Source organism: Carettochelys insculpta, chromosome 15 (assembly GCF_033958435.1).
Source record: "Carettochelys insculpta isolate YL-2023 chromosome 15, ASM3395843v1, whole genome shotgun sequence".
Lineage (NCBI taxonomy): Eukaryota > Metazoa > Chordata > Testudines > Carettochelyidae > Carettochelys > Carettochelys insculpta.
In genome coordinates, this window is record NC_134151.1 from 29,287,395 (window position 1) to 29,310,601 (window position 23,207).

Below are 23,207 nucleotides of genomic sequence, written 5' to 3' on the forward strand. Positions count from 1 at the left end.
ATGCAGCTTGTTGTAAAATTAGCTAAATATTCAGATGAGTGGCTACATGGCCAAGAAGACCTCAAGATCTCTGTGTACCTTCAGGGATACAGTAAGAGAGAACAACAAGAAGTCCTGTGGCACCTTATAAACTAACAGATATTTTGGAGTATAAGCTTTTGCGGGCAAAGACCTACTTCATCAGATGCAACAGTAACAGAGAGGAAGCCAAAACAAAAAGCAGTCTAGTAGCACTTTGAAGACTAGCAAAATAATTTATTAGGTGAGCTTTCGTGGGACAGACCCACTTCTTCAGCCCATAGCCAGACCAGAACAGACTCAATATTTAAGCAACAGGGAACCAAAAACAGTAATCAAGGAGGACAAATCAGAAAAAAATGATCAAGGTGAGCAAATCAGAGAGTGGAGGGGTCGGGGGGGTGGGTGGGGGGAAGGTCAAGCATTAGATTAAGCCAAGTATGCAGATGAGCCCCTATAGTGACTCAGTCTATATTCTATCAAAACAAAAAAGCAGTCCAGTAGCACTTGAAAGACTAACAAAATAATTTAAGTGGCGAGCTTTCGTGGGACAGACCCACTTCTTCAGACCACTGGTCTGAAGAAGTGGGTCTGTCCCACGAAAGCTCGCCACCTAATAATAAATAATTTTGTTAGTCTTTCAAGTGCTACAGGACTGCTTTTTTCAGGGACACAGGTGTCTCTTGTTGAGAGCCCCTGGGTTACACACCAGTCTGATCAATATGCTTTCAGAAGAGCAGGTGTGAGGGGAGCGATGAAAAGGGAGTAATAGACGATGGTGTTGAAAACTGCAGGTGCAGATCCTCCCTGCTTAAAAGTGAGGTAAAATAAGCTACTTGCCCACCTCAAACAGGGGCTGTGAGGAACACTGGCTGTGCTTTACAGAGGTGAAGTGCTACTCAGAGGATCATTAACTCCTCTGGCAGCTTCCCTGGGTGTCAACCTAACCCCCCATCTCACCCCACCCCACCCCACCCCCTCAGCCTTCATGATCTGAAGAAGTGGGTCTGTCCCACGAAAGCTCATCACCTAATAAATTATTTTGTTAGTCTTTAAAGTGCTACTGGACGGCTTTTTTGTTTTGATCGTATATAGACTAGCTCGGCTTCCTCTCTGTTACCCCTCAGCCTGTGTGTGGCTGTGTGCTATGTCGTTTTTCTGCCTATTTTCTGTGCACGGCAGGGCGCTGGGCCAGCTAAACTTGTCCTGCAGCAGAGGGGAAAGCATTGCCTGCTAGGGCGGAGCTAGAACAAAGAGGGGCTGGGGCTAGCTCGAGCTGAGCTCCCGCTCTGGGGCTGTTTCTGGCATCTCTTTCACAATCCGAGTCCCTCGACTTGCCTTGGAGGTTCCCTTTGCATAAAACGGCTCCTCAGTTAGACAAGGGAAACAGCAATGCCAAGCATGGGTAGCTTTTCCCTCCCTTCAGTAGCCATCCTCCGCTTGCGCAGCCTGCGGTAGACCCTTAGGCTGCCCCACCCCATCCTCAAAGCTTTCCAGCCCCCTGGAGGAAATGCCAGTCACAGTCCCTCAGCACAGCTCCTTATTCAGGGGGAAGAAACACTTCAGTTTTACACCCATGCAGGAGAGTGGACCATTGAGCCCTGGTGGGGTTGGAAGCCGGGAGTGTTTGACCACTGACTTCAGCAGGAGAAGGATCGGGCCCCTAGCACAGACTCTGCAAAGGATTCCAAGTACTAAGAGTTCTCGGAATTTCACACGGAGATGAAAAATCAAAGAAGTGGCTAAGTAAATGTAGAGCGCCGGGTTTGTATTACACAGCGTAGATTTGCAGACTGCAAAAGGCTCCCAGGCACTTACAGAATAGATCTGGGGGGAAATGGACTTATTCTATTAAAACTAACCGAAATGCAACGAAATCTGAGGAAGCGGGTCTTACCCAGGAAAGCTCATCACCTAATAAAGAAATGGGTTAGGCTCGAAGGTGCTACAGGACCTGTTTGTTATTTGTGAAATGCAAGAGATAGTGGTTAGGAAGAGACTCTTATTTTGATATGTTTGCAGAGATAGGTGGACAAGAGAGTGCATCAGATGTCATTATCTGGCAGTAGATAAAAGTCCTTCGTCTTTTAATACAAAGTAGAGTGCAGCTATGATTACAGTCTGTGTCAGGGAATGACTATCCCTTCCCTAAAACATTGGTTAAAGCCCAGGTGACATCTTCTGTAGGTAAGTGGGGAGGTTTTTCCCCCCCGTCACTTTTATTTCAGGACTGATCACAAGCATTGTGTGATCTGCACTTTAAAAAAGAAAGTGATGCACTGAATAACATTGAAACATTGCTTAGTGAAATATGTAGTGTTTGTACTGTAGTTTGCGTGTTCATTAGGAAAATGCTGAGAAAAATAAGTCTTTGATGTGAAATCGAGTTACTTGTAAGGAAAAAGTACTTTGTAATGTAAACTAGTCCTATTCCAAGAGAAAGTTTTCATTTATTGAATAAGGTCTGTCTTTACAGAATTACTTCTGCACAGAATTGGATAAGTTCTCTAGAACTGGAGGGGTTGGGGTTGTAAAGAGATAGTAGATAAAATGGGTCTGTAAATATTTCAGTAAAAATTACTAAATTCTTTGTTTTAACTCAGCTTGTTGCCCTGGTGAACAAGAAAATAGTTTGGCCATGATCCAGAAGTTAGACTAATTAGTTTCACATTCCAAGAACAAGCTGAAGGGAAATTAGGGACTTTTTTATTTGAAAATTCCTGTTCACTTATGGTTAATTTACAACTATGCTGATCAACAGCACTAGGAAATAGAAGCCTTTTCCTCTTGTTTAAAACAGGAGAGATGTCTTAATAATATGATCTCTCCCCCGGGGGGAATTTATGACCTCATGGAACCCTTCTTTGAGCTCTCCTAGGAAAGGCATACAGATTCTCTGCCTGTGGTGTGTATCTATATATTTATATATATATAGAGAGAGAGAGAGACCAAGCAGCAAAACAGCTGATCTCAGACAAGACTACAGTTTTTTCCAGCACCTGTAATTTGTGTAGATTTATAGTTCTGCACTTAATAATAGTTTTTTCAATTCAGAGACTGGCTTGGTTCACTTTTATGAAACTTGCCTCTCCTGTACACTGATAAGAAGTATAGCTTAGACATCTGCAATTTACAAGTGTAATGCAATTAATCAAACCTCTTCCTTCGAAGTCTGTTTGCCTTGCCCTGTCTTTAAAAGTGCTTTACCTAGCTACACGTTCTGCCTTAATCAGTACTGCCTGTATGCTATCTGGGAATAAAAACATCATTCACTACAGCCATGCTTTCCATTAGCATTCACTCGCAGCAACTTTAACATTCAGGCTGACTAACAAATCTCAGCAGATTATTTCAACAAGGTGAACTGCTCCTATATGCAAAAGGCTGATATGCATACACCCCTTCTCTAGAGTGCATATTCACACCCCGAATCTGAATTGCTTATAAAATTTAAGCTCAGAAGTTATTTGATTGGTTTGGTCTCCCATAAGGCAATGTCCAAAGTACTGTATGGACAATCTATTTTACAACACTAAATTGAGAAGTTTAGCTATAGTCATATAATGAGACATCTCAGAAGTTATTTTTAAATAAAAACACAAGAACTGTACTAATGTGATACAGACCCCAGTTTATACTTCATCAGCAGTGTAGTGAATTGATTAATTCCATGGCAAAAGTACTGAATTCTGTGGTATACTGGAAAAATGCTCCATCCCTGGGTGCAGAACTGTGTATAAATCTCAGATCCTGCAGCTCCTGCCTCTTCGGGCTTAGCTACACTTTTTAAAGAAAAAAAATTTTTTTTCCAGAAAACAAACAAACAAACAAAAAAAACCAACTTGTGTTCACACAGCAAAACTGGTGATTCTGGAATAACAGGGCACTTAAATCAAAATAGTAACACCACCAAAACAAATGACTTTTGCCAAATTTCAAAATTGAGTCAGTGAGTACTAAGCAGATGTAATTAGCACTTAACGGGCCTCCAGGGAGGCATCCCACCATTGCTCTTATTTCGAAATTGGGCGTGTTAGTGTGAACACTCAAGTTCAAAATGCTCTTGCAGGATGAACATTTTTTTCAGAAAACACTTTTCAGTGTTAGAACGTCAAAATAAGCGATTTTTGAAAAACCTTGCAGTGTAGGCATAACCTCAGAGCAAGTGCTTCACAACGCTAGCAGATCCAGGCAAGCAGCTCCATCAGGTCATGCTGGGTTTATGTTTTAAGGGGATCATTGCCAATCTTACTACTTTGTGACGTAACTTACTGTGCTGTGGAGACCAACAAGCTGTGGGAGGTAGAACTCCATATTATAGTCAGAAATGTATTGTTCAAGTAGCTCTAGAATGGCTTAAAATAAAACGCTTCAGACATAGTGTACTGATTTTTATTAATATTTAATAATCAGTCCAAAAGCATGTTGCTCATGCATCTGATAGCTCCCGGCACTATACTTACAACTCAAATTGTAATGTACAATGTTATTTGTATTGTCTTCCTAAAGGGATATATCCACAGCAAGACACCCCCTTCCATCAAGGTAGGGATTCCATTCTACCCAGGAACCTAGCCAAGAAAGTTTGTGGCCTGTCATCTAATTTTCCAGCAGCCACCAACCCAAAGCCCACTGTCACCTACAAAAAGCAAGGACAATAACGAAACCTCCCCTATGAGTGTCAGTAATCTCCCATCCAGGTCCTTTGTGTACCAGCCAAGCATGTTTAACTACGAGCGGCCAAAACATTTTATCCAGTCTCAGAACACGTGTCAAGGGAAACCACAGCCTCCAGGACCCAAGATATCTCCATTTTCAAGCAGTCAAACCAAACAGTCATCAATTTTAATCCAGCCTCGTAACTCTAGCGAGCAGAAGTTTTCTTCGTCTTCATCGCTGAGCTCGCCAATCTTTCTCTCCTCATCTTCCTATAGCTCCCCTAAGGAATCTGCATTTCCCATCACACCTGCATCTGCACAGTCTCCTGCTAGTTCGTCATCTGGGCAAAGGCTTTCAGCCATGCATAACCAGTCCCCTGCTGCATTCCTCTGCTCAGTGTTGCCCTCACAGTCCGATTATAACAGCCAAGCTTCTTCCACAGTGGGATCTAAGTAAGTATGTGCAGGCTTCTAACTTTCCCGTGCTTGGAATTATTTGTGTGTGGCTTTTATGCTGCTTCAGGTATGGACCAACCCATGTCCATATGCTGGGTGAAATCCTGGCCCCAAGGAAGCTAATGACTAAACTCCCATTGGTGCATACCCCACCTAATTCTACTTGCTTTACTCATGCAGGCATTGGCCCATGGCGTCTGGGTGGGAAAACAGTACGTTGGAAACTAAACTGTAAATTCTTTATACTTTGCATTCATGTGTTAGCAAGAGAGCAAGTCTATGGCCTTGTCCACACTTACTGGTAGATTAGCACTGTGGAGTTTGATCCCCCAGGGATCGATTTAGCAGGTCTAATAAAGACCCACTATATCGAGTGCTGATCACGCTCTCATCGACTGTGTTTACTCCGCTGGAATGAGAAGCATAAGGGGCATGTATGGGGCAGTTTCTCTCATCAACCCTCCCCGGTGGAGACACAACGGTAACTTGATCTAAGATACAGTCCACTCCAGCTATACTACTCGCATAGCTGGAGCTGCACATCTTACTTCAACACTGCCCCCTAATGTAGACCTGCCCTATGCTTAAAATACTGCATGGGCACAGCTGCGCCATTGTAGCACTTTAGTGGAGATGCTCTAAGCTGACAGAGTGGTGTTGGTGCTGTCTACATAGGGCAGAGGGAAGGTGGTGTTAGGTTGGTATAACTACATTGGGTTATAAATGTTTCATGCCTCTGAACAACGTTACATAGACATGGGCTTGCCTGGTTCTCAGTGTTTTGTGCTATTATTTAGGTCTAATTTACCCCTAAATGTCTTCTAATGACCCACTAAGCAGTGGAAGTGTTGGTAACGTGCTAGAAAAAAAAAAGACTACCTGTGGTCTGGCAAATTCTCTCATTTGGCACCGGTCAGGTCTTGAGGGTGCTGGACAGGAGAGGCTCAGCCTGTACGAAGCGACTCGAGCACATCTTAGCACCCTATCTTTTGAGGCCAAGTAACGGGTTCTACTGTTCACACGCAGCCCTTGGGCTGCAATTCAGCACACTTGGAGGTCTAAAGAGAGACACTCGATAACCCCAACAGATGCTGGATCCAGCCCTTGTGCTCCTGCTTGTCAGTTGGAGCTCATATGAGAAGCAAGTGAAGAATATGCCGAGCAATTGCATGGACAATAATGGAGGGGAGTAGGAGGGTTGGGCTTTTCTATTTTGGACATAAATCTGGATTATATGCTACTGGTGACTAGTTCCCTGAACCACAACTGTGGTGTCATTGATAAAAGGGCAAGTGATGCTGAGTAGGTTCGCTGTAGTTTAACTCACCCCAGATGTCTCCAGAACAGAACTGAATGTAGAGTGTGTGATGATTTGACAGCCACACCTATACAATGGAGCACTTTACAGCTCCGCTGTGACTGTGGATCTCTAAGTCAAGTTAATATCCCCATGAGACAGGGGAGTGTGATTATCCTGATGATTCTAATGATGGGCAAACTGAGGAACACTGAGGCTGAGTAACTTGCCAAGGTTGGGCAAATAGTCCCACATGAGGAAGAGAAACTAGGATTTCTGACCCTACCTCCCGTGCTCTGAGCAGCAGGAAGTAGTCCGTGGGGGAGGAGGAACATGTGGAAGGGCGTACACTGTAAATAAGGGGTCCTGTCTCTTGCTCTTCATGGAACAAAAATAATATGAAGGAGACATATGGGCATGATGAGGGCCAAATACCCCCACTAGAATATTCAAGGCCCTGCTATACATTGACACTGTTGCTTGGTTTGCATTCTGCCTGCTTCTAAACTAAAGTACCACTGAGTTCACAAAACTGTTCTGAGGGATGCTACTCTCTTCCTATACCCTATGCAACCTCCTAGCCAGATATGATCAGAAAGAGGGGGCATCCTTACCCAAGCAGTATTTCTGCTGGGTTTGGTGTACTCCACCTCTGTGACATTTGCAGGACACATCCCTGAAAGGAAAGACTTGAGTATTGTCCCCCTGAATTGTAATGTTTTACCAAACTAATTCCTGGGGTACTGAGAACTCAAACAAAAGGCGCCGCCACATCTGTGTGGGTACACAATTGTTAAACAGGTTATTGTTTGAATGATTGGTAGTGGCAGATCCCCATCCCCCCCCGCCCAAAAAAAAAAAAAAATTGGTCCAGCTGTGGATTTACCCTACAGAAAGAGTTCTGGAAAAATGCACCAAGACCACGTTCTCCCTATTACTAGGTAGAAAACAACAATATAGTCCTTCCACCCCCCCAACCACACATACCTGGCCATAACTGACGGCATATCTGAGCTCTCACATGCAATCCAGACTATGGCAGGGTATCAGACTGGGTCTCACGAAAAGAATGGACCAAGTTCTTACCAAGGAATGGAGAAGGAAGCTGTATCTTCCCTCCATTCATCACTTACTTGTGTGACTTTTACCCCTCCTACCTTTGGAGATATACAAAGTTATCTTTTAACTCTTTCTTGGAGGGGTGATATTTGGGGTTATTTCAGACCTTCCTCCAAAATCCCTGGGAGGGGAACAGAGGGAAACTACATGCTGCAAACTTCTGTTTTTAATGCTTCCTTCAGGCAGTGGTGGGGAAGCATGGCTGACGAGTAAACCCACACAGCCCAAGGATCTCTGGGGGTCACTTTTCCTAACCCTTCAGTGTCCTCTCTCTCTCTGGTCTCCCAGGGCTGTGGAGTAAAACCTGCAGAGCAACTCCTGCTTGTATCCTGGCCGATGGGCCCCATGACAGCACAGGAGAGCGGTCCTGTCTTCCACCATGCCTCCCACCCCCACTAAGTCCCTTTATCCCCTCTGTTACTATGCCTGAGCCATACAACCCCAGCCTCCAGAGAGCTCGCAGAAGTTTCTCTGCTCCACCTGCAGAGAGGGGAGGGTGTGCAATGACAGGCATTCCGCATTCTCATCCCTGCTGTGCTGCCTACTGCAGTCTTTAGCTGTTTTTCACTCCCTCTGCTATGCACATAGACAGAGGGACCTTTGGTGCCCAATGATTTTAAAGGGCAGAAAGGGGACACAGGTCTGGCTTGCGCAGGCAATATGTAAAGGGAACTGGCCCGGTCTTTGATATGCCAACAATACACAGGACTGCCGTGAAAGCCCGACCTCTGATGGCTGGTTCACCGGGGTGTTCGGAGAATAATTTACCCTTTTGATTATTCAGCTCACGCCATATATATGGTGAACTGCACTCTGTTCTCTTTGCCCCATGGATCTTGCCTTCTGGGTGTAATTCTGGCTGTCTGAAGGCACATGTTTCCATTCATTGTCCTGTCACCTGTACTGATCTCTCCCATAGTTCTTTCTGGCAATGCCAATGGCAAGCTCTTACCAGCCAGGGGTGGGTAACGTCAATTATACGAGAGAGGGGTTGAGTGGGCAGACACGCAGGCTATGTCTGTGCCGGTGGTTTTTTTTCCCTGACGTTCTTATGTCTAAATAAGTAATGTTGGAAATTCACATTCACAAAGCCACAGCCTAGCAAAACAGAGCGGTCACATTTACAGCCACAATTCACAACCACAGCAGCATTGCAAAAGGAGCCTGGCTGTGAGCCAATAATAGCTGTGCTTTTTTCACACACGTTCCTTTTGGACCTTGAAAGAAGGTCGGGGGTCAGCAAAGGTCGTTCGCACAGCTGGAGTTGTTATTTTGAGGGAAAAGCCCTCTTAGCTCAAAATTATCCTGCTTGGCTGTGTGAAAGCTTTGAGGGGGAGGGGGTGGTTCTGAAAAAAGGGATTTTTCCAAGGGAAACAAACAAACAAACAAAAAAAAAACCCAGTGTAGACAAGCCCTCAGTGTTCACAGGGACAAGACAACACAGACATGTCTGGCAAGATCTCTCCTGGTACAGGTATGCAGGAATCAAGGATATCAGCAACATGCAGGGAGGTCTTTTAGCTCCCCTGCACACCTCAAAGTCCCACAAAGTCTCATATTTATCACCACAAGGTACAGGTGATAAATTTGACCTCTGCATGATTGGAACTAGTGTAGCCTATTAGGCGATTTGGCCTATTCCAGGGCTGGCTCATTTCCTTGAACTCCATTGCTCAGTAACAGTACTTGACACACATTGTGGTTTACCCATCACAAGCATTTTCCAAACTGATTCTTAGCCAATGTTATAGCTAATGGAGGCAAATATAAATCTGAGTATATATCAATTCTCTTATTAGATTTTTTTATGCAGTCTTTGCTTGTACTTAAGATACTTCACGGGTGTGACTTTTTATCTGTCTCCTGTATAATGTAGTTACTCAAAGCCAATGTATAACAAACAAGCTAGCACTAAGCCTAAGACTTCGGATCGAGAGATACAAGGAACAAAGGAAGCTCTCATTCAAGACCTGGAAAGGAAACTGCAAGGCAAAGACAACTTTCTTCATAATGGCAACCAGGTATCCGCTTACTCCAAATTTCATTACAGGACTTCTAGCAAGTTACACACATGCTAATGCATTTCTGCTGGCTGGCATTCCAATAGCAGAGCAGAGTGAGCCACCCAACACCCCAATAAATGTGAAAATGTACACAGCCAGTCTGTCATCCTTACTCACATCTCTGCGAGTGGTCCTTTGGATTTCAACCACTTACAGATTGCTCAATGCAAGGGTAGAGGAAACTGGCCCTTAACTATTAAAATAAGGAAAGAATGAAAACCTTTTGGGCAGTAATTATGGTCCTCAGTGTTCTCTCACACAGAGCTGGCATTTGTATAGTAGAGAGAGAGAGAGTTTTGTTTTTAAAGGATTTATATCCAACTGCTTCAATTAATCATGTCTTTGGTTTGCACCTTTGCTAACCCGAAGAAAGCAATTGTTTATAGCAGAGGGGTCAGGCCAGAACTGTCATGCAGAACTGCAATGGCTATAGTCAACCAGAAGCCGCAGGTGATGTTAGCTTTATAATATTGCCTAGGTGTGTTTATCTTGGTTTTCTGCTATAGTTTTACCATTCTAGTCAGTAATGTTTAATTAGTAACCCAGATAAGTCATAATGAGCTATTGCCCTGATAGGTGGCTACTATCTTGTCACAATCTTCCCTAAAACCCATTTGAGGGAACCTTAACAACACCCCACCTTGCATTGCATTAGCTTACTAAAAGGAAATGGAAATGCCTAAAGCAAATTGGTTTCAAACAGAAAACAAATGTCCAGGTATCTATTTCAAAGGGAAGCCATTTTCTGTAAAATGTCTCTTCACTCCAGGCATGTATTTGCCTCCGTTCAGAAGGCTCAAAATAGAGCTCTCCAGGGCCACAAAATCCAAACTGTAGAGAGTAACAAACCACTTGGCTCAAGAACAGACTGTCACAAGGAGCAGGCAAACCTGGAGTGACCTGGCTCTAACAGTCCTATTAGTCTGAGGTTTGGTAAAAGCTTATCCAGTAAAGTCTTGATGTTGCTGTCAGTGGAATCAATAGATGCTTTGCCATTAACTTCAGAAAGGACAAGAGTAGGCCTCGTCTATCTATATGGAAAGAGAACACCTACATCTTAGGCCGAAATTGTCCTAAGAGCATAGGTGCTGACTCAATGCATGCTCTAGGCCTGGAGCATCCACTAGGAGGCCCCCATTAACTCCCACCCCCAGCGCTGTCTGCCCACTTGTGGGCCCACTGGATCTGTGACTTCTCCATCCCCCCTGTGATGCAATCAGTTATTTGGTGGCATTCAGAAAGTGAGCGGGAGGAGCAAGGGGGTGGCATGTTTGTAGGAGGCAGAACTGGGTGGGCATGGGGCTTTGGTGGAAGGGTGGAGTGGGGCTGGGACGTGGGGTCAAGCACCCCAAAGCGTGTCCCTTATCTGAAGCGCGCCTTGCAGCACTTCACTTCACATAGTAGGAAGGCTTCCTAGCTTGAGACCTGTATCCCCATTACAGCCTTGCAAGAGTGACAGACCTTAGTTATATTTTAATGGGGCTTCTAAACTCAAAAAAGATCAGCTATCCAAATTCAAACCAAATTCTGCCTTTACTCACCCCATTGCAAATTGGGTACAACTGCATAAACATCAGAGTCTAGCCATGCCTTCTGTGAAAGAATTTAGCTGTTAAACAGTTACTGTTTATTCTTGCTCAAGAAAACAAGCAGCCATGGGGGTTGTGTGGTTTTGCAAGGTTTTTAGCACGTACCACACAGCTAGTGCCTGAAAGAAATCCATAGTTGGTGGACTTGGCCAGGCCTCTTAGGGCCAAACTAAAGGGACCCTGGAAGCTTGTTCTGATCTCCGAGTTAGCAGTACTGATGTTAGTCATTAATCGTCCTGGGCCATTCTCCTCTGCAAAAACAGGAGAAGGTAGGGTAGCAGAGATGGCATTTCCAAGGCCTTGATGAAAGTTTACATGTGTAAAGCTTGGGCATGATATAAAACTTAGTCAATTCCAAAATATCAGACCTTTCAGAACCATGACAGGCATGCAGCAGCCATGCTTTTATTTCAACAGCTCCATAAACTTGTCACCTATTCTTATGCTCTAACTTGACTGTGGGTAGTTTGACATTGTAACTAAAACTCAAGCACTAGTAACTCACCTTTTGACCAGAACTGCTTTCTCCCCTGCTTTCAGCGGCTAACCTATGAAGAGAGAATGGCTCGCAGGCTTCTGGGACCAGAAAATGCTGCCTCCGTGCTTGTAACATCAAATGAAGAAAATGTGCAGAACTCACAGGTAAAGGGAAATTGTCCAGCGTTTGTGTCCACTGTCTGCTTAAATGCTCAGGCACTTGTATAAGAATGGGGAATCATCATGAAATACAAAAAAAAAAAAAAAAATTCACCATAATGAAAAAAACCCTCTGAATAGCATTCTCCAGCTGAGGCTTTCAAAGCATTCTATGAATATCAACCAAGGCAAAATCAGAACAGTTAAATGTTTAATTCCCAATGGGAGTTAGGTGCCTATAGACCTAGGAGAATCTGGACTTTAACCCTTACGTCACCATCTGTCAGGCAGGATACATAAGAATTCCATCTCTGGGGAGGAACACAACTGCTGTTTTACAGCACCATTGCATGACTGTTTCAGATGGGACTGGTTAATACAACTACCAATTGAAATGGCAGGGGAGTTCAGTTACGTAACTGCCCGAGTTAGAACTTGGCTAGGACATTCGGATTAACTAGTGCTATGAATAGTGATATGACCTCAAGAGTTCAGCATCAGGTGGGGTTTTTAACATCTCATGCAAAAGATGAATAATGAGTGGTAGCTGCTAGGATGACTTTGGATACAAGGTTACCGTAAGGAGGAAGAAAACTCAGCATCCCTGAAATAAAAAAACAAAAGAGGAAAAGAGATTGTATTTTATACATTCTTTTTCTATAGAAGTTGATCCTGTATTGGGCCAGTGCAGATATCCAGGGATGTATTACTAAGATGTTAGAAAAGCATATCTGGTTTCTGGATCTATCCGCTTTCCCAAACAAATGTCCACTGGCCACTGTACCATACAGAACAGGTCAGTGAGATCTAATCTTCAGTATTTCTGTGGTCCAGGCTACTACAAAAGGCTAGGGTCTGGCACAAAGGATCAGCAAAACCAGGAGAAACCATCCCAGCTAATCCTGCCCCTACTCCAGCAACAGCTGCAGAGAAGAGGTCATCAATGAAGCATGTGACAGTATTGTTTCATCTTCCTGGTCAAAAGACTGAGCAAGAGATTGCCTTTTGTCCTCATTCAGCTGGTTCTACAGCAGTCTGGGACACACGCCCCAAAGAGCATACAAACCAGTTTGTCAAGACCATTGTTCCCGCTGGGTGGAATAAATTTAGTTAAGTGCACCAAGGCACATGTGGATGTCCACCACCCACAGAAACACGTTTCCAGCTGTGGGTGGCTGTGGATGCTGTACCAATAAGCTGTGTGGCACCTGCATCTCTCCTGGGCAGCTGCCCAAGCCCTCTGCTTACAGGAGGCGCTAATCATGACTGCAAATTTGATGATCTTGCATGTGTTGCTTCAGATTGTTCTCAACATGCCCGTCAGTGACTCATCCACCCACTAATATTAGCTTTATTATTTTGACTGGTTTGTAGGAACATTTTAGCAACAGTGGATGAACTGGAGCTTTACAGCTAAATCTTAAATGAGCACAGTCCTATAAAGGACGCTTGAATGCGTAACCAATGGACACAAAGCGTGTCTGTGGCGTTCAGTCCTGCATGACACTGACCGCCATAGCCCAAATAACCCTAATAAAACACTTTAACCACAAGCTTAATGTTAAGCTATGAGTGACCCAATACATTTAGCAGGACTGGTCATACACTTAAAGCTAAGCACATATATAAGTGAACCACTGGACTGAGCGAGCAAAGTGAGCACTGTGCAAGATCAGTGTCTTAGTGCTTAGATACTACTGCGATAGGCATTTGAGTGCCCAAGAGAGCTTTCTATATTTGCTACTCCTATATTTAACGGGCTCCACTGCTAAAATGGTGGAAATACTCTGACTTGTTGGTATTAAAAGCCATTGTATCTGTTCCTCGGAACCCCAAAATAAAGAAGTCTGAGTAGGAGCCAGGTCTGGGCGCTTGTGCTTTTCTAAGAACTTGATGAGGGAGTTATCAGAAAGCTTAGCTGGTAGCGTGATCTAGCAAGGAAAGTATTTTTCCAGTTGAACATGTGTTCATGTGTATTGGTACCATTTGTGAGCAGGCAGAACAGTGCTCTTGCTAGTACCATATCCAAGTGACTTCACTTCTATTCCTGCTTTACTGAAGGACACTCTGTACCTAGCTCCCGTTTCAAGTATTCCGGGGGAATAATCCCCTCTAACAAAGGTGATAGGTTTGCCAGGAGACTTCCAGCCAAAGGAAATGACTGCACTAGTCATGTTGGCATTCATTCCTAGCCAGGCAAAATGCTGGGATGGAAATGAGGAAGTGTATTGATTCATGATGTCAGTTCTTTAGGCGTCTTTATTATAACATATAAAGCGCTTGTAGCAATTGGCTTCTGAAAGGCAAACTGCTCCTTATTCAATGTGTTATCAGTTGAGCCTCTCTGTAAGTTCTGCATTGTTAACCTATTTTGATTTCTTGCTTTTCCAAGCAGCAGAATTCAGAAAACACAAGGCTACAGGGTCCTGCAACACCAATCAGGTAATCTTTGACTCTATACCCAGCTACTTTTGTTAAGACAGCTGCTCTCAATGTTTCTATCAGGTGTGAGCTCTGATCCAAATTAGGTGTGTGTGGGTCTGAGAAAGAGAGCTCATATATCAGCTGCATTCACTTCCTTTCATAGGCATCACCTAGTAGTTTAACTAAACTTCATTTTGTAGGATAATCAAGGTGACAGTTATCTTCAGTTACTGGAATGTCTTCAAAGGTAGAAAGCAATTGCTAATGCACATACTTCAAGCCGAATAGGCTAATGATTCTAGAAAACACACCATACGTCTCTTCTTTGTAGTTTTAAGGAATGACTGTGGGGTCTGGGACAATGTTCCCTTAGGGTTACTATATTTGATCTTTCAAAAAAAGAGGATGTTCCTGAGAGGGAGTGTATCTGTGTATCAATATCTATCAATTCAGATTGTATTAATGTTCTACATATACTGTAACATTAATACAACCTGAGTGGGCAGATACTGTTACAGGTACACTCCCTCTTAAGGGTGTCATCTTTTTTATATGGTAACCCTCGTTCCCTCTAATTTTTTTCTATCCATGAGCAGAATAAATTGTTATGTGCACTGAGGTACGTGTGGATGTGCACCACCGATAGAAACACATGTTGCCCACTGGGAGTGCTCTGCTAATCAGCTGGATTACCTTTGAATCTCTCCTGGGTACCTACTGAAGCTCTCAGTTTAGAGGGAACATGGGCCTGGGATATGATAGCTGTTCTCTTCTATGCAACACACTCGGGCATACTGACAGGAGAGGCAAAGGGGACAATTACCGGTCACTGCCACTGATGTTGACTGCCTTAGGCCCCACCCCTTCTGCCATTGGCCCCACTCCTTTTGGGGGCATGGAGCCAGCCTCCCCTACCCCACCCCATCCCATCTTGCCCTATGGACCACAATGGCTGTTGGCCCCATAAAACATAATTTAAAGGTACATCTACATTACCTGGGAGATCAACCTGATCAGGGTCAATCTTTCAGGATTTGAGTTCATGCACCTATTGGAGACACATGAAATCGAACTATCAAGAGTTGACAGTAGACTCCTGCATTCCTCATTTTCACAAGGTGTAAAGGAGGTCGATGGGAGAGTTTCTCCTATTGACCTCCCTCAGTGAGGACAGCCAGATAAGTTGATCATAGATACATCAATTCCACCTGTGTAATTGTTGTAGCTGGAATTGTATATCTACAATTGACTTTACAGTCTAGTGTAGACCTGCCCTAAGCTAGTCAGACAGCTGGCTGGCTACCAGAATTCACAAAACAGAAACTGGAGATAAATAAACCCTCTTGATTTGTCTCTGACGTGATAACATTCTTGGGTCTATTAATATAATTAGCATCCCTTTGTAACAGTTTGTCCCCAAAGGTAATATATCAGTGATCATACATACACATTGTTGTAAGTAACTTTAAATGTGCACATTGTAGAGGCAGACCATCCTCCAGAGGGGAGGGGACTGAGCATGGCTCAATCCAGGAGAAGTTTTTTCAACCACGTTTTTTGCAAGTGCCTGAAGACAAAATGACCATTGAAGAGGGAAGATTTTGCAGGATTGACTTCAAAGTAAGACATATTCATAACATGTTCCAAGACAATTAAAATTGCAATTTGCCTGTTCTTAATTACTATGTGCAATACACATAGTTGTCACTGCAGCTCGGAGACCTCCATCCTAATGAATTGAAGTGCTACCTGTCTAACCGTACTAGATCTGCAGGGATCTCTTCCAAAACAGTTTTACAAAGTGGCATTGGTAAAGCCAATTAATGAGAGAAAAGTTTTGCAAGGTTCACATTAGCCTTGTGAAATTTGACTGTCTAGCCATTTCTTCCCTCTTACACTAGGAAGCGTGAGAGAGTGGATCGGAATGGATTCTTGAATTAGGCCCTAGTTGTCTCTCACCTAAGAGCACTTAAAGTCCTCTTTGAAGTTTGAAATGTCACTCTGAGCATAGATGGCATCTGTTAACAGAAAAGGCCATTTTTCAAAAATGGCCAACTGTGTTCTTAATACATGTAAAGTGAAATGTGCACAACAATTGTACTTCCAAAGTTCTTCTAACAACTGTATTTCTGTTACCAAGTAGGAAAAGTTAGCTCTTGTATGTTTGGCAACATTTAATGCCAATGCCCTGTGTGCTGATCCTAACTTGTTTTTTCCCCTCATTCTGTAAGTGCAAAACTGGAAGAAGCATCAAGACAAGTAGAGGAATTTAAAGTAATTTTCTTCCGACTTTGACATGACCGCTAACATTTGAGTATGAGAGACTGTTCTTAATCACCAGGACAGTTAAAAAGATTAATTTGGAAGTTAATGGACAGATGCAGATGAGCATGTCCCATTACTGTAGCGTTGTATTTAATCATGGATAAAATTGGTTCAAAATGTAGCCTATTGCAGACCTTCTCACGGACTAAGATAAAATTGTAGACTTGCACCTCTGGACGCCCACCCATCACAAACCTCACCAATTGAAACGGGACTTCATAGATCATTTGGAACAACACTAGTTTGTGAGAGCAGATTTCATTGTCTTACAAAATTCATGTCTCCAAATCCACCATCCTGTTACATATTTTACATAGACTTTTTAAAATACCAAACCAATCCTGATTAAAACTTCCAATGATACAGTCCTGGCTTGGTCCTTACAGCTAATGGAAGTCTCTGTAGCAGGGACAGACACACACGTATTTTTAGATGCAACCATTAGTAACTGTAGTACCCTAACATTGCACTTGTTCACGGCTGTGGGGGCTTTTTCTGCTTCACAGGTCAGCGGGCTACCAGCTCCAGATCTGGCATGGTATTTAAATGGAAGGTTGGTCTACCCAGATGAGTTTCATAAAATGATAGTATCTGAAAAGGGCGTCCACTCACTCATTTTTGAAGTGGTCAGAGGCTCCGATGCAGGGACGTATGAATGTGTAGCCTCCAATCGTGCTGGAGAAGCCTCCTTTACAGTACAGCTGGATGTAATTGGTAAGACTTACAACTGCAGTGGGTCCAACAGGGTTAGGGTTAGGCCCCAGGGCAAAGTTGGAGGGAAGTCCAGCTTTGTGTCGTGACTGCAGCCCTGGGCCCCTTATAGGTGCATGGAGCAGCACAGAAATGCTAGTAGCACTTCAAAGGAACCTGGAGCTCCGGGCCCCCTTGAAAGGCTGGGCCCTGGGATAATTGGTCCTTCCCTCTGCCCCATTGGCTGGCCTGTAATGGTGTGTGCCCGGAAAAAGTGTACTACAATGCCTTTCCCCACACGTCTGAAAGACATTTGAACTTAACAACAGCTCTGCTTTTAGTCCTGAACTCTTCTACTCTGTGATATCCAGGTTTAAGAACCACAATGAAAAACTCTTTACACCAAACGTGGGTGTGGTGGTGGTGAGGATAGAACTTTGGAAAAATCCAACCATAGTTTTTCAGCATTGGCCTATCTCTGCTCTCTCTGAAATCATTGTTATTAACTCCCATTGGTTTCAATGAGAACCGAAGTAAGCTAGTGCTGGGAATTCTTGAAAGTTCCACCTTGAATGTTTTTGTCAGTTACGTATATGGAAGCTGCAAAATTCAGGAGTTTTACAAAATACTCTGTTATGAACATCCATAGCAAACACTCATTCTCCTAAGTTATTTATAAACAAATAACCTTTGAACATGTTGAAAGAAAAAAAAAATCTTTTGAGAAGATTTCTTTTCCTCTCCTAAGACAAATGTGCATTCCAGGCAAGACAAGTGGTGAAATTCTAGCCCTGCAGAAGCAATAGCAAAATTCTCATGTAGTGAAAACATAGTCCTGCTTATTCACATGAATAGCCTTTTTACGCATGCAAAAAGTCTGGCTGTGCACTGATCTCAGGTGACATTATTTATGCGAGCATGAATTACTGCTCTCTTCATTTGTGTGGGGTTGCAAGTGCTCTAAAATCAATTTTGACTCTGATTTCACCTATGTTGTGTCTTCTGATCACACCGTAATATTTTGCCATTAACTTATGCACAGCAAAAATTGGATACACTTTGGTTCCACTGAATGACCCTTTTCTTAATTCCTTGTACATAAGTAAAAAAGAAGAGCTGAAACCCACCCTACTCTGTTCCCCTGGCCTGGTAAAATTTTTCTGATTTAACACTCACTGGCCCATTTTTCAAAAACACGGTCTAATATTCTCTTCCAACATCACAGACTGCTGGATCAGTAGTATAAAAACAAGTTTCAACAAACCAGAAAGCAGCAACTTTGTTGGGAAACTTAAAAACTTTCCTTACAAATTCTTTCCCAGTGCACATGTGGCTGCATGATTCAAACTACAGCATGCCCAGGCCCTTCATTTGCTTTCAGAGCTGTGGTCATAGCACCTGGAAGCTGGTAAAATTCCCTTATTTGTTTGTCACCCATGAAGTTAAATCAGCTTTGCATTTTGCTCTCATTCTGGACTACCTAGGGCCTATTGCATAGGTGCTTATGATAGTAAGGAGACCGAGAGGTAGAGATAAAAAATCAAACAGCACTTGCAGGGTTATAGTGGCAAAGCCACACACAAGGGCACGTGAGCAGATGTTGGAGGGTATTATAAAAAGTACCAGAAAAAAAAATCTTCCAACAAATGAAGTCTTCTGTACTCCTGAATGAGAGCATCCACACAGGGGAATAATGCCCTTTAACTTATGCATGCTGACATCACTACTTTAGTTAATTCATATTAAATCTAATGAATATTCTAATGTAGACAAGTCCTAAGGATTTTTAAGATGTAGCTTGTCAAGTTCTATGCTGAAGCTGGACTGTGATCCTGAGAGGTGATTCACACACTCCTCCTTAGATCCTTATGCCCCTGGAGTGCCAGGGAAGGCTTTCTAGGAGACGCCATACACTTGCATGTGTACCCATGGATGGATTCCTTTTGCAGGTTGAAAAACAAAATCAAATTATCTACTACAAATGTCTTTCTCCTTCTGTATAACTTAGCAAAAGAACACCAGAAAGCTCCAACTTTTATCTTCAAGCCTCAAAGCAAAAGAGTTTACGAAGGGGATTCAGCCAGACTGGAGTGTCAGATTTCTGCCATCCCCACACCACGGATTTACTGGAAAAGAAATAATGAAATGCTTCAATATAATACTGACCGAATAAGGTATGTGACTAATCAATAAGTCAGTGGTGTATCCATTTCATCATCTTCCCCTGCCCCAAAAAACTAATCTATGAAACACAAATGATCCAGTTTCAAACAATGCAGCATTACCATAACTTATCACCTGGAGGTGTACACAGCTAGTGAACAATAATAAATGTGGGTGAATGGGATAGCTGGGAGATATTGGCTTGAGGATGGGGAGGGAAAGCTCTCTCTCAACTCTGACTTTATAGCTATACATGTCCAAAATGCACAACTTTCTCACTAGCAAACACCAGTTTAAGATTGAAATATTTTAATGCATTTGGTTATTGTCTCTATTTGTACAGCACCCATAAAGGAGCCATGATCTTAAGGTCAACGTATTGCTTTTCACCTAATGCACTGAAAACAAGTTTTAATTTTTCAGTTTGTTCTATGATAACCCTGGAAAGATTTGCCTCCTCATCCATGATGTAAACAAGAAAGATGCTGGTTGGTACACAGTATCTGCAGTCAACGAGGCGGGAGTGGCCACATGCCACTGCAGACTGGATGTTGCTAGTAAGTATTATGAGCTAATGTGAGGGGTAAGAATGGGACTTCCCCCTCATTCAGAGCAGATTTGAGCATTGATCCAATCAAATTGTAAGGACTAGATGGACATATGCTCCCAAATATACTACCAGACATGCAAAAACCCTACAAATAACTACTGAAAGAAGCCAAAGAAATGCCCCATTAATGTAACACCTAAATACAATGAGGATGGGTAATTCACAAATTGCAAATAATTCTATCACCACAATTCTCCATGCACTTGTTATTAACTATTCCAATTCACTTGATATCCAGTGGGAGAGACTATGATCCCTTCCAGCTTCCCCATCTGACTTTAGTATACGAAAACTGGGGCTTGCAGGTGAGCTCTCCCTCAAAGGTTTAACTGTTGTCCTTTGTGCAACTGAGTAACAACTGACGGCATGCTGCAGCTCCTCCTGCTCTCTTGGAAGTTTAACAATATACAATAGCCAAATGCTCCATCTCTTGGTCTGTTTCAGCTCACACATACAAGCCAATTCCAGCCCCCAGGCAGTTGAAGGTTCGACCGACTTTTAGCAAATACCTGGCATTCAGTAGTAAAGGACTGGATGTGAAACCAGCTTTCTCACCAGAAGGAGAGTTTGAACGGCTGGCTGCTCAGTCTGGACTGTATGAAAGTGATGAACTTTAATGTGAGAAGAGGAGGAAAATGCACTTATGTTACAGACCCATATCATAACTCCACGTATATGCAGTTAAGTGGCAGTTGCTCTAATAGCAAACATTTTTTATTTATAATTTGACTTGTGCACAGATTTCCTGCTGTTCTGATTTACCAAGGTAGTACTCTGTGTATGGATTGGTGAACGTAGCAGACAGTGCTCAAATATTGTATTTTAACTGTAAAGCCTAAAAAAGTGGGCAATTGATAATGAAAGCATAATTTAACTACATCTGTGCTCTGTTACAAGGAAAAAGTATGTTTATTTGTACTGCTTTTTTAATATCACCCCTCTCCCAATAACACAACTGTGTGCTGCCTGAATACTAAAACTAAATAGATTTTAATGTTTTTATGTGGGTTTATGTCAAATGCAAATAAAGTACTAAATACACATGTTGTGACTATTCCACTCTATTAAAATCAGGAATTTTAGATGTTCAGTATCAAACAGCTGGTAGGTTTCCAAGGATGGAATTTTTATTTTTTTTATCCTCACAACACTGTAGCTTTTCTCAGCATTACAAAATATTTATGTACCTGCCTTCTGAACTGTGGCTGGCAAGTAGAGCTGCAAACACAGTATTTGTGGATATTTGTTCAAGGGAAAGGTTTTCAGCATTCACACCCCTTCGTTTATTTTCCTTATATATACACATAAACAATGTGGTCACAAGAATATTTGTGGAACCTGGCAGTCTCACTGATGTGTGTACCTATTAACAGCAGGTTAGAATTTTAATGTAATGTATTTGGGGACTATCTGGAAACTTGTTTTCCCGCTGCCGGTTTTGTAAGAGTTTCAATCATCCAGTAGTAAAGCAGAAACAATACCACACAACTTGATGAATCTCACATTCCATGCAGGAGTTACTTAGGTAATTCAAGTTTACCTACAGGGCTGAAATAGGATGACAATCCTCTCTGTTTTGCTGGGAGTCTCCTGGAATCAGGCTCTATCTGCCCGGCTATAGAAGCCAAACTGAAATATTTTAGGCTCCTACAGGTCTGGCAGTGCAGGGGATTAAGGCAGGCTCCCTGCCTGCCTTGGTCCTGCCCCAAGAGGGAACTAGAGCGGGGATTCTGGGGGGGGGCAACAATGGACATATGTTCATGTCCTCCTGCCCCGCTCCACCTGTCTCTTCTGCGAAGCACTGCACCAGTTCCAGTGAGTGTAGGGCAGCTCCCCTGCCCTCCCCAGGAGCAGCGTGGCCTGGGAGTAGCACAAGCTAGGAAGCTCACATTGCTCTCATGTTGTGCTTCTCCCAAGGAGGGTTGGGGACTCCCCATACTCTCTGGAAGTGGTGAAGCATATACAGTGAATGCAGGGGGGCGCACATGGCCCCTTGTGCACTCCCTACATATCACCTGTGCCAGCACTGCCCATGGAAGTGGCCAGCATGTCCTTGTGGCACTTGATGGGTGGCTCAGCACACTGCTCTTGTGCCCAGGTGCCAACTGTAGCTCACAATGGATGGGAACTGCAGCCAGTGGGAGCTGCAGGGAGAGTTCCCTGCATGTAAGGGCAGAATTTGGTGCCCCCAGCCCTTCACCAGGGGCCACAGGAATGCACCAGTCACTTCCACGAACTGTGTGAAGCCAGGACAGGTAGGGAGCCTGCCTTAGCCCCCTGATGCACCGACAACCTAGTAGCTGCCTGGAGTAAGCGCTGCCTGGCTAGAGCCCACATCCTTCATCCACTGGTGCAGACCTGAGCCTTCTTCTCCTGCACCCAAACTTCCTCCCAGCACCAGCACCCTTGCCCCAGACTCAGGCCATAGCTCCCATCCACAGTCTCAATCCCTAAGCCTCAGCCCAGAGCCAACACCCTGTCCTGTACTCCAGCCCTCTGCCGCAGCCTTCTGGCAGAGAGAGCAAATGACAGATGGAGGGAAGATGGAGTGAGGGGGCAAGGTCTCAGAGAAGGGGTGGAAAAGGGTCAGGAAAGGGGGTTTGTGTGTCTAGACCGTTGGAATCCCTAAGCTGAAACATGTTCCATATTGCTCACAAGTCGTTCGAAAAACGCTGTTTTGTACCAAGTCAAAACTATTGAACTTTGTCCTTTGTCAAACTGTTAACTTTTTAATGGCAGACGCCTGAGTGGGGGGCGGGGAAACGTCTTTTTGGATCCACACACACTAAAACTGGATTTCAGCTGTTGAGGTGGAAATTTCAGAATATGCGCAGTGCTCAGTGGCAGTAGGGATAGGGCTGGGGGAAGGGTCAAAACTATCCACAGCAAAGAATCTAGACTAGAGCAACCAGAAAGTACGCTGGGGGCTACGTGCCTAGGAACCTTAAAGATCACCACACGTCCCTCCATCCCATTGACTGGCCCATTAGGCTTACAGCAGATCAAATGATCAAATACTGCTCCTTCTGTTCTCACTGAGACTGTCCCTGGCCAGAGACCCAATCTACCGAAGATGTGTACCCTTACTTGGGTTGTTTTGTGTTTTTGAGGGAAAAATTAAATGAGTCAGTGATCATTAGTTGTGTTATCACAGTTCCT

General features: G+C 43.6%; 1 protein-coding gene across 11 annotated transcripts in view; it reads left to right on the top strand.

Annotated features, from left to right (window-relative positions):
* MYOT (myotilin) overlaps positions 1-21,091 on the top strand; it is a 52,116-nt gene extending 31,025 nt beyond the window's left edge. For 2 of the 11 annotated variants that reach the window (XM_075010004.1, XM_075010002.1), the window contains 9 exons: positions 4,953-5,129; positions 9,425-9,569; positions 11,741-11,842; positions 14,229-14,278; positions 15,745-15,880; positions 17,092-17,299; positions 19,284-19,449; positions 19,862-19,995; positions 20,493-21,091. In XM_075010004.1, coding sequence (XP_074866105.1) covers positions 4,953-5,129; positions 9,425-9,569; positions 11,741-11,842; positions 14,229-14,278; positions 15,745-15,880; positions 17,092-17,299; positions 19,284-19,449; positions 19,862-19,995; positions 20,493-20,665 — 1,291 coding nt within the window. In that variant the 3' untranslated portion in view covers positions 20,666-21,091. Of the gene's footprint in view, positions 1-1,617; positions 1,765-2,053; positions 2,206-4,527; positions 5,130-9,424; positions 9,570-11,740; positions 11,843-14,228; positions 14,279-15,744; positions 15,881-17,091; positions 17,300-19,283; positions 19,450-19,861; positions 19,996-20,492 lie in introns of those variants that run through there. The other 9 variants (XM_075010009.1, XM_075010012.1, XM_075010007.1 and 6 more) reach the window with 9 other exon arrangements.
* Positions 21,092-23,207: the final 2,116 nt, after the last annotated feature.